Below are 12,506 nucleotides of genomic sequence, written 5' to 3'. Positions count from 1 at the left end.
ATTACCATTACATATATCTAAAAATAAAACAATACATTTTTATTAGACTATCTTATCTACTTACTACCTCAAAATTACGATATAATAATTTTCACACAATAATAGACCATAGAAAATGTAACCATCGGTCCAACTGTTTTGTATAGCTAGGAACATCATTCAATTTTAAACAATTATATTATAAATAATGTTCTAAGTATAAATAGAAAATAAATAAATATATATTAATGATAATATTAATTCATTGTGGCTTGACTAAACCAAAATAATATTTCTGCAATATATCAAATAAATTATATGAATTATAGAATTAGTATATTAATATACTTCAGCTGAATATACTAAAATTAATTTATACAAATTTAATATACTGACAATGTAATGTTTTCTCTTAAATCAAAAATATATCCAATTTTTAAAAAATCTTTAGATATAACAATTATTTTACTACCTACATCATAATATTTAGTACATTTAAAATGTAATAAATTACATACATTTTGTTTTTTTCTAAGGTTATAATATTATAATAATATTTGATTTTAGTGTTAGTTTATGCATTAATTCTATACAAATTTGCAAATCACTGATGCTAAATATCAACACAATAAAAAATTATAACATGAATATAATCGTAATATATCAATAAATTATTTCATACCTATTAGACCATCTCTATTTGAAGTAACTGGCATAACCCAAATTGCTACGCTTAAAATTGTAAACGTTTTTAAATTATTCTTTAAAAAAATCATTTTCATGTAGGTAATATAAAAAAATAATAAAAATAATGTGAACGTTGAACAACAAATGAAAGAAAATAATACTGCTTGATTTCTTTTATAATAGCGATCTACTCCTATTCTATACCTATTCCTCAGCACAAAATAAAAAATAATTATTTGTTTATCATACATGAGAATAATATTATTTTCCATTTGTTGTCGGCAGTCATAACCTGTTTTTTTTCTAATGCCTGGGTAAATAATGTGTTATTTATAACGTCTTATTAATGTTATTTTATGTCACCACACTTACTTATTATACCTTGTCTGTTGTATAGTTTGTAAATATTATACTATTTAAAAAAAAATAAAAATAAAAATAAAAAAACATTAAATTCAATGCATGGATAGATACAGTGCCGTAGGCAAGAAATTAATGTGGGGCCCTGTTTATCATAGGAAAAAAAATACTTTAAAATATTCAAAATAAATTAGGAATTATAATAGCCATAGCATATCAGTACATATATTAGTATGTTTATATTCTATTTACTTCAATCGCTCATAAAAAATATTACATAAATGTTTTATTTAATTTACAAAATATCTACAAATAAGTTTAGATGGGTTATTAACTCAATGTATGCAATATCGATAAATAAGTCATCGAACATCTAAAAGTAAACACCCCATCATAAAGACGTAAGGAGTTATACGATTATCTTGTTGGGTACCTATGTAGTTATTTTCATAGGCGCAAATTGGGGGGGGGGGCTAAGCCCCTCCCCCCACCAAAAAAACCTAGGATATACAATTTTAATATGCTATATTGCAATAGTCTGCTTGCCTTTATTACATTTAGCCCCCCAAGCCAAAAGTTGAAATTGCGCCCATGACAATATATACATAATAACTTATTTTATATAATTATTATACAAATTAATAAAAATTATAATGTTTAATAAATAATAATAAAGAATACTTTAAATTGGTTATGAACCTACTTCAACTGTCATACTCAACCGGTAAAAGGGTCACATTGTATTTCAATATATTTCTCAGTTAGCTATGACTAGTAGGTACTAGGTAGATACCTGTATTTTATAAATTATAATCCATAAATATAAAATACAAACGTCGATTACCTACCGTAATCAACTATAACAAATAATGCTATGATAATGTATACCTATACAATATACATTTAATACCTATTGTACTTTTGTTATTATAATATTATATTTAAAATTGAAAGACTTAGGACCCTATACTCTATTCGAAATGAGATCGTACCCCGGCGGCCAAGTTGTGCGCATGGGCGTGGCTTTGTTCCGTGGCAGAGCCCAACGCGTCGCCGTAGTGGAGACGGCGTCTGATCATATGTCTGACCGCCACCCACTGCATACAACGAAAACTGATCGCTGCCGGGGTACGATCTCATTCCGTTTAGAGTATATATATTGTAGTATATATGTTTCTTAATAATCTCAAATTCGAATGAAAAATAGCTTCATCGGAGCATCCATAATTGAAAATTATATTAAAAACAGTATAAACATACTTATAAATTCAATTAGTGACTTGTTGAATGAGAAGGTGGAAGTACATTTTAGCCACTCAAGAAAAATGTTGGTGATAATTAGGCCACCCTAATTGTGTTATCCTAGCCCGTTGAAGGTGCGTATAACACTATTGTTGACGTGTGAGCGATTTCGCTCACATATTAATATAAATAGTATTTTTGATAAAAATAAAGTTGTTTAATGATATACAAGTATAAATGTATTGAATATTATTAACTGACAAAAAATTGTCTTAAAAATAAATAATCAAATTTAAAATATGTGGAAAATAATGAATGCTTTTAAGTTATAATAATGACTTAAGTATAAAATTTTATTCTGAATATGAATTGTCCATATCAATATTTCTGAATCTTCTTTATTTGTACACGATGTGCAAATATGGAAGGTGTGTTCTTTGCATATTTAGCTTTGGCATGCTTTATTTGAACAACTGGCGTGCAAAACATATTTTTGACTAACAATTTATACAATATATTGTAAAAATAGAAAAACTTATAAAAAATGGATTATTTTACTTTTGTGAATAGAATTTTTCTTGATGGATTGAAGTAACATTTGTCATTTTGTACAGCTTATAACTACATCACTTGCTGTTTCCTCATTTGACTTATATCCAGTCAATTTCATAATATTTTGACGAAGTCTAAATGATTTAGTCGGAATTTGTAATCGTCTAGTCATGTGATTTTTGGTTAGTTCTTTCCCCAATTATTTCAAAAAAAGTCTTCCGAGGGATTACTTTATTTGTATTCTCGTAATATATAGGTAATCTTAACTTTCATCAATGAAACCTTTTTCGTGCATTATAGATATATCATAACATTTTTGTTTTTACGTGGAACGTAGGATAATAAAATATTATTTTTCCCAAAGCCGAATATACCTAATTGAATTTACCTCTCTTTTCTTTGTATCTAGAAAGCATTTTGGAATTTCATGTTTATTTTTCCTGATAGTTCCCACAATAGTCAATTTATGATTTTCCAATAAGTCAATGGCCTGTGGTATGGAGGTATACCTGATGATGTTTCATCACGTTTTTGATATTAGAAAAATTAACCTTTTTTCAATGCTGGAGGGACTATTATCACATTTGAATGGTATATCTGGTTGGGTGCCAACGTAAAGGTGGGCAAGTGAGTGTCGCTCTGTCGTACGGTAGGTTACAAGTGGGTCACTGTAATGGATGGTGTTAAATTTGAATTCAATGATATAGTATCATTGTATGAGAAAAACGATTCTGAGCGAAGACGGTCAGTAAGCCTATGATATTACCAAGAATATTTGATGATATTATTGTGAATAAAGTAATTTATAAAAAAACCTATTTTCATGGAACCTTGTTTTAAATTTTCAATCCTTAGCTATAAAATTTGAACATTTTATAAATGTTTGACTACAAAATAATATTAATTAATTTTAAATTTAATAAATTTTGTCAAAATTTCAACTTTAAATCCTTATGAAAAAAAAAATTGTGCCTATATATTTTTAATATTTTTTCTACTGCTATTGTAACAATTTATCAGGAGCCTTGCATTAAATTTTCACACTTTTTTACCCTTTTTTATAATAAAATTTTACTGATATTTATAGAAAAAAAAACAAAAGAAATTGAAAACTGACAATGTCCGTAAACAGCTCAAAAAGAGTCAAAATATTTTCAACATTTTATGGTGTATAGAAAATGAAAATATAAAAATTCAGTAAAATGTTCATGTATCTACAGCACGGACTTAGATATACAGGACTGGAAACGAACCTTTATCATTTGATCAAGATCTGTTACGGATAGTTAACGAGCGATCGTGGCGATCGTGGCGACAAAATTGAGTAACTAAAATGTATTCACTATATAATATAGTAATAGAACAGTGAGGAAGCTATAGATGGCGCTACAATCGCTCGTTGACTTTCCGTAACAGATGTGGATCTTTTCATTATACAGTGCTCTATTGTTCGTTTCCAGTCCTGTTAATCATAGTCCGTGATCTACAGTTATTCGTTTTTGAACAACAATAAAATAACAAAACCGTTACAAACATTTTGTTATCAAACGTTGGCAATGCTTCAAACTCTCTTATCAATTTCCTGACAGCTGCTATTATCCCGTCGTTACCACCATGGACTACCGTGGTTACCACTTTACCAATTACATTTTATAGCTGATAATCTGCAAGAAGCCTTAATTGCTTCAAGAGATAAACAATACAAGATTTGAAGAAAATAGAAGATTTGCAACGAGAAGTTGATTTGTTAAAAAATGCAAGAATAAATACTGATGATAAATCTCATTTTCCAATGGATTTATTATCACAACTGGTAGCTACACAAAAACTTATTTCTGAAAATATATGTGTCAGTAATATAAATAGTCAAGTGCAAAGAATATCTACTAATGATACAGCTAGTGCAATATCACAGTACTACGGAAAAAGCACGAAAATGTTGAAGATTGGAGAAGTCGAACGCATTTCAAGTCACGCTCATTGGTTGGAGTCCCTAACACTGGTCAACGCTGTTTCAAGAATTCGAAGTTCAGCACTGAATTGGAACTAAGTTTCTGGTCGACAAATTAATTTGCGGACTGAATGGAAAGAAAAATTAATTAAACTATTTAAAAGTTAAATGACTTTTTCTAATTTTATTAAATTTCAGGGAAAACGTATTCTTCGAAAAGACGAATTGATCGTTGAGTACATATTTGACAAAGATACCATAATTAAAAAAGCACCTTTCAAAATGCAGCAGTTGAGCCGTGTCTCTCTCATATTAGAAGGAATCACTGACAATATTTGGTCAGTTCCACTTGCAACGGTAATGTGTAACTCGGTGAAAGAACTTATAAGTCATGCAACTCCATTAGACACTCTCCGAAAATTAAGTGGTACAGCAGCCAATGCTGTACACATGGTACACTTAAGGGAGAAGAATCCCGTAAAGAGAAAACAAATTCATCGTTACACCCATCAATAGACAAAAAAGAAGATCAATTTTATTTTAAATGCAAATCCATGGGACATATTAGTTATGAATGTCATTCCACTAATAGCGTTTCTAAGAAGAAAGATTCAAATAAATTCAGTGCTAATAACATAAAGTTAACTAAATCTAAACATCAGACAGAAAAGAAAAAACAAGACTCAGCAAACAGTAGAAGTATCAATTTTATCGCCACAGATTTTATCAATATTTCTCAAATACCAGTAATCATTAATGGATCAATCACGATAGATGCTTTGCCGGATAACGGGTCATGTGTTACTTTATTAAGAAAATGTTTTGTACCTAAAGATGCTGTAATACACGAATGGCAAGACGGTCCATACGCAACACCTGAGGGAGATTGTACTCCATCTAGCTGGATCACATTGAGGATACAGGTTGGGAAAATAGACTACACTATGCCTAAAGTAGGTTTATGTGAATCACTTCCTATTGCTATGATATTAGGACGCGATTGGCAAGCTGCTGTACATGCTACTATCACTATAGAACTTAATGGAGTGATTTGCATAAACACTCCATCTACATCTCAAGAGTTCGGTTGTGTAAAATCTAATAACAGTAATAAGTAATTTATTGGTTATGTAATTCAATACAGATATGATAACAAACCTCTCATTTCAAAATCACTAACTTTGGTTAATAGTAAATCTAAATCTGATATTGTTACTAATGATTTTTTGTCAAGTGAAGAAAAACAAGTTATAGAAAAAATGTTGCTCGGGTACAATGATATTTTTTCTACTTCAGAAAATGAAATTGGCGAATTTCCAGATTTTCATACAGAAATCAATTTGACTAATGATAATCCAATTAAGTGTAAGCCATATAAAGCATCTGAAATTGACAAGCAGTTTATGCGCAAACAAGTAGAAAAATGGATTAAAAGTGGTGTATGCAGAAATTCTACATCTCCATATGGTGCTCCAGCATTTGTTATTGAACAGCCACATCATGAGTCTACTCCAATAAGATTTATTGTTGATTATTCTCGCACAATAAACCCATTTACAATCAAAGACCCATTTCCGATAAACAAAATGGACGATATGATACACAAAATAGCAGGAAAAAAATACAAATCACTTGCCGATGTTAAACACGCCTTTAACCATTTCAAGGTGAGAGAAGAAGACATTTTAAAAACTGCTTCTGTCACGCCCGAACATCACATTGAGTTTTGTCGTGTTCTTTTTGGTTTAACTAACGCACCAGCTATTTTAGCTTGAGCTATATCAATCGCCTACAGTAATTTGTTTGATAACGGTCTAGCTAAATACTACGATGATCTAGCAACCGCACATGATACTTTTGAAGAACATATTCAGTTAATTCATTCTCTTTTTGAAGCAACACGAAAATATAATCTTAAGTTTACTAGAAAAAAATGTGAATTTGCAGTGCCTGAATTGAAAATTCTTGGCAGAATTATAGATTCTAGAGGTGATAGACCTGACCCAAATCGTACTCAAGCTGTAAGCCGTTACCAAACACTCAAGTTTTTAAATGAACTTTGCCGTTTTCTCGAATTTGCAAACACCTTAAGAAGATACATCAAAAATTTTGCACAAATTGCCAAACCTCTTACGGACAAGTTGAAAACGAAGCACTTCAAAACCGATCATAAAATCAAAAATACTGTAATATCTTTAAATGAAAAGGAACTTCAAGCTTTCGTTAAACTGAAGACTGCACTGATAACTGCTCCGATTTTAGCACATTTTGAACCTGACGCACCTACATCAGTTTAAACTGACGCTTCGTATGAAGGATTAGGCGCTTGCTTAACTCAAATTCAAGATGGTGAATTGCGAGTTATTGAATATGCAATTCGATCTTTAAAAGACGCTGAGAAAAGATATCACAGTAACGAACTAGAAGTCACAGCAGTTCATTGGTCAATTACTGAAAAATTTCTACTCTATTTAATAGGCAAACAATTTAAATTGATAACCAACCACTATTCCACTGTTTACATTCTAAATACAGCTAAATTAAACAGGAAGTTTGCACGATACGTAGTAGATCTAGCTGCATTTGATATGGAACCAGTATTTCGAGCGGGATGGCTTAATAAAATTGCAGATCATTTATCTCGATATCCGATTAAAGATAACATAAACAAAGTTTGTTTAGCAGTTTTCACAGTACCAAACAGCCATATGATAAAATCACAAAATACGGACCCATTTTGCAAACAAATAGCAAGGAAGCTATCCAGACAAGACCAAACAATCAATATAAAAAATACAGAGAAATTTATAGGTATGAAAACGAAATTCTTGTTTTTATTCAAAAAGAACATGGCCGTGAACAACTTAAAATTGTGATTCCATTTTTAGTCAGGCAATCTGTACTCAAACTTTGCCATGATGACTCAGGACACTTTGATGTTTTTAAAACGCTAGTCAAAATACGTACGAGATACTGGTGGAGCACAATGCGCCAAGACACTAGATTGTACATCAAGGGTTGTGAGACATGTCAACAGATCAATGGATGGACTACTCTTGCATATGGTATGCTTGGTCAGCAACCAATACCAACCACTCCATTTGAAATTGTTTCTTCAGATCACCTATCTTTACCTGTAACTAAAGCTGGTAATTGTTACATACCAGCACATATTTGTCATGCCACAAAATACTTATTGGCTAAACCAACTTGCACCTCTACAACAGAGGATATAATTTACACTATTGAAAAAATTAAATTTATCATTGTGGACCACCATTGACTTATATCTCAGATAATGCACACCATTTTCTAATCAGAAATTAAATATGTTTCTTAGCAAGTATGGCATAACACATTCTTTTACACCACCGTATACGCCACAAGCGAATGGATTAATTGAACGAGCAAATGCAACAATGTTAGCTGTTCTATCAAAATTTGCAAATTTAGAATTTACAGATGATTGGGATCAGCGTTTACCAAATCTCATACTGTCAATTAATACTGCAAAACAAAGTTCTACTCAATTCTCTCCTTTCTTTTTACTACACGGTTTTCAACCACGCATATCTATTGGAGAAATTCAACTTGGCACAGTTACACAGGACATATCACGTTTAGAGAAATTAAATGAACTGAATGAAGCTAGACCAATTGCAGTAGATAATATAAAACAAACTCATGTTGATAACAAAAAACCTTTTGATAAACGCAGACAACCATTTATGTTCAAAACAGGTGACTTGGTATTGTATGAATGGGACCAAACTTCAGACAACAAGTTATCACCTAAATATAAAGGTCTGTATACAATTGTCAAACCAGTTGGTACAGTATGTATTATCGTATAATAAAACCTAACTCAACTACCATAAAATATGAGAAGGTAGTACATATACAATCTCTCAAGCCATATTATAACCGACCCAATTTAGAAGAACCATATCATATCAACAGTTAGAAGAAGAACCACATACACAAGTAGAAGACGAGGCTATAACAATCAATTCAAGTCCATCAGTCAGACAATCCAACAGAATTAAAAAAAGTACCATTTTGGCTTAATAATTATGATTTAAATTTTAAACTAAGATTGTTAAACATTTGTAATTGTTGATTATTTACTATATGTCCAATGTTTTGTTTATTTAAATTAAACCAATATTTTTTTTAATTCTCTGTGGTCATATAATAACATTATACCAGTACCTATACATAATTTATTTCTTGTTTTGTTAAAAAAAAAAATATTTATTTCATGTTAATTTTTTTTTGGGGGGGGGGGGGCGAATGTAAGATAAATTCCATACAATATGTATAATATTATTATCATTATTATTATTATCATTAGTATTATTATCAACATTATTATTATCATCATTATTAATTATTATCTTTACTAGTTAGTTGTCGATCGAATGCCGAACAGTACGCATCACCGTATCGGCTTTCAATAGTTTTTTTTATAAGTCTATCGTAAATAAATTGTTTAACGTCCGTTAACTAATGCGTATTGCTGTAAGTTAGTAGATGAATGTATTGTTGAATTATATACAAAAAATGCAAAGGCAGTAAATGATCCCAATTATTTAAATTCTTGTCTACATAATGTCCTAAGTACTCGGCCAAAGTCCTATGAGCGCGTTCAACGAGGTTACTCTGTGGCCTATAAAAGGACCAGCGTCAACTTTTTATAGCTAAGGATTGAAAATTTAAAACAATGTTCCACATAAATAGGTAAATACTTATATAAATTACTTTATTCAAAATAATATCATCAAATATACCTATTACCTAATAATATAATAATATCATAGGCTGACTGACCGTTTTCGCTCAGAATCGTTTTTCTTATACAATGATATTATATCATTGAATATACAAATTTAACACCATCCATTACGGTGACCCACTTGTAAACCGTGAGGGACTTTTTTTCCGTTCCCCCGTTAACTATATAAATATGTTAAAAATTATTATAATAATTTATAGTAAGATGTTTTCAACGAAGATATTATTTACGGGAGATATTTTAACGCTCTAGTTGTACTGTGTCAATGATTTTAATACGCTTAGCAGAAAAATCAAAAAAAAAAAAGTGTCAATAAGTTATAAAAAAAAAAGTAATAACATGATAATATGTAAACATTTAATTTTAGTATAATTGGATTTAATTTATTGAATAGAAAGTTGTATTAACATCATGATGGTTAAGTCAGTTGAATTCGGTGTGATATGAACCGTAGACATTTCAAACTCTCATCCTATTCCGGACTCTACTAATAATTATAATTATATGGCACATTATTTAATAGTAACGGAACTTTGTTACTTTACCGGACACCCTTTTTTTTTGCAATTTTTTTTTTTTTAGACTTATGTAGTTAACTATACTGAGAAGTGAAAACGATGGTGAAGTCAGAATTTGGCGGTCAGACTTAGTTTCGAAGTTATGGCTCAATGAAGTTCGCTATTTTACGATTTTTGCGCATTCGCTCATCACTATAGTTTACTGCAACTATTACGAATATTAATTTTTTTTTTTGAAACCTATACACTTCAATGAGATAAGAACGACGGTGCAATCAAAATTAGATAGGCAGACTTCGTTTTGAAGTTATATGGTAAGGCAGTTTCGAATTCTAATTTTTTTACCCATACGCTCAACGCTCTATAGAAGCTCCTTACGCCTGTCGGCTCCGTTCGTCGGTATATCTAACTGATAAATCGTTCTCGTTTATATTGACATAATATTATATTCCGATTGATAAATATTATATTATGGCGACATGACTAATGAACCTTATGTACTAAGGCACTGTAGTCGCGGCCACCAACTACTGAAGTATACTCACAGTAGTGAGTAACAGCTGTTGGTGGGATATTTGAAAACAAAGTAGAATAATGATAAAATACAATGGAACCTTTAGCACAAAGGAAGCCTACGTTCACGTAGTAATATGCTAGAAAAAAATAGTTTTATTCAAAACAAATTTGAAAATCGCTCGCTATTCATGTGTGAACGTTACCTAAAATTATGCGTTCTTATTAGCCGCTGGAAAAAGTAGGCGGAGCCACCAACCGCACATTCGTTTGGCCGCGACTTTTTTCTAAACCTATACTACAATTATTATAATAATAGATTAATTGCTATCGAGTTTTCAGGTAAGAGCGAAAAAAAATTAATATTCGTAGGTACCTCATTATAGGTGCAGTAAACTAGTGACGCGCGAATGCGCAAAAATCGTGCAATAGCGAACTTCATTAAGCTATAACTTCGAAACTAAGTCCGACTGCCAAATTCTGACTTCACCATCGTTCCCAGTATAGTTAACTACATAAAGCTAAAAAAAAATTGGTGTCCGGTAAAGTAACAAAATACCATTTTTTTTAATAAAAACGTTATTTTGCACTAATTTCTCATATATTACTTCGAGTATTGTATATGTAGGTATATAATAAACTATTAAATGAAGAAATTGCTTATACGTATACACTCTTGATTGAAAATATTACCACAGTTCTATAGGCACCAGAGCGCGCTTCCTGTCCTATGAAGGCCTGAGTATTCATACTGTTAAATGCAAAATGTCTTGAAAATTAAGAATTAAAATGTTATTTTTTTTTTTAATTGAAATTAGTATTTACAAAAACATTGAATAATAAAAAGTTTTTTTTTAATCGAGTTGGCATAATAAATTAGAGCCTGTAATTATACATTACATTTGCAATATTTTTTATCGAGTAGACATCTATTATAAAATATTATGATGTATAATTAAGTCACTTCTTTGGATATTTGCATCCTTCTTAAAATCTTTAAATTAAATTCAAACTATTACCTACGGCTCTGCTCCTAATTTTAACAGTAGTCTGGTAGAGTGGAGTATTATTTTCTAGTGCTCATAAAAACTCTAAAAACATGTTTAAAATATTTTGCATATTTTATTATATGATTAGGTATATTATTTATATTATAATATTATTCAATAATAGTTATCTTATAAGCTTCAAACCAGGGAGTCAAAACTCAAAACGGGTTTGAACCCGGGTCGTAAAACCCGGGTTACCCGCAAAAAATTTTACTCGGGTCTTAACACGAAACCCGAAACCCGCAAAAAATTGTACCCGGTTTTTAACACGAAACCCGAAACCCGCAAAAAATGTTACCCGGTGTTTAACACGAAACACGAAAAAAATTTACCCGTATTGCAAGTTGCAACATGAAACATGAAATCCTCAAAATTAACTCAACTGTATACACTAATATAATGACTAATATAATATTAAATTATAATTATCTTTACCCAGAGGCCAGATTGTCAAAACCCAGTCTTTCTTCTCCACTTTCGGGACATAGGGGTAATTACCTAGTTAATTTAGAAAGAATTATTGAATTTAATATTTATTATTGTATACCTAATCGACTATAAATTTTAATATGACAGACAAGTGACAACAGTATTCGAATTCGGGACTCGGGTATTTTTTCAGGTTATTGTTTAAAGCAGTGGTCTTCGACCTTTTTGGACTCGCGACCCACTTTTTTAGGCCCACATTTTTCGCGACCCACGTAAGCTTAGTAGAAAAACAAAGCTAAAATTGCTTAATGCCTATATTGTATACTAATACCTATTATAACTGAATAAACTGAATATACTCTGATTTGATATCCATTATATTATAGATTATATAAACTGCATTTTTATTTATTTCATCTATTAAACTTATT

General features: G+C 30.6%; 2 protein-coding genes across 2 annotated transcripts; both read left to right on the top strand.

The window, feature by feature from the left end:
• Window positions 1-2,006: 2,006 nt before the first annotated feature.
• LOC103308580 lies at window positions 2,007-7,068 on the top strand. The gene is made up of 6 exons (XM_008182223.1): window positions 2,007-2,154; window positions 4,527-4,822; window positions 4,970-5,128; window positions 5,197-5,852; window positions 5,916-6,514; window positions 6,590-7,068. Exons 1-6 carry the CDS (start codon window positions 2,007-2,009, stop codon window positions 7,066-7,068), a joined length of 2,337 nt encoding a protein of 778 aa, XP_008180445.1.
• Window positions 7,069-8,100: 1,032 nt separating this feature from the next.
• Window positions 8,101-8,625, top strand: LOC107883012. The gene has a single exon (XM_016802306.1). The coding sequence runs from the start codon at window positions 8,101-8,103 to the stop codon at window positions 8,623-8,625; it is 525 nt and encodes a 174-aa protein (XP_016657795.1).
• The last annotated feature ends 3,881 nt before the right edge of the window (window positions 8,626-12,506 follow it).

The sequence above is a fragment of the Acyrthosiphon pisum genome, chromosome A1, assembly GCF_005508785.2.
Source record: "Acyrthosiphon pisum isolate AL4f chromosome A1, pea_aphid_22Mar2018_4r6ur, whole genome shotgun sequence".
Taxonomy (NCBI): Eukaryota; Metazoa; Arthropoda; class Insecta; order Hemiptera; family Aphididae; genus Acyrthosiphon; species Acyrthosiphon pisum.
The sequence above is the reverse complement of the archived record's forward strand: the minus strand, read 5'-3'. Positions and strand labels throughout refer to the sequence as shown.

Bases quoted from the DNA above. Each gene is read 5' to 3' on its own strand.
- LOC103308580 (XM_008182223.1), top strand. From the start codon at position 2,007: ATGAGATCGTACCCCGGCGGCCAAGTTGTGCGCATGGGCGTGGCTTTG. The intron at 4,823-4,969 runs GTCAACGCTGTT...ATTAAATTTCAG, and splicing joins GGTTGGAGTCCCTAACACTG to GGAAAACGTATTCTTCGAAA. The intron at 5,853-5,915 runs GTTCGGTTGTGT...AATTCAATACAG, and splicing joins ACTCCATCTACATCTCAAGA to ATATGATAACAAACCTCTCA.
- LOC107883012 (XM_016802306.1), top strand. From the start codon at position 8,101: ATGTTTCTTAGCAAGTATGGCATAACACATTCTTTTACACCACCGTAT.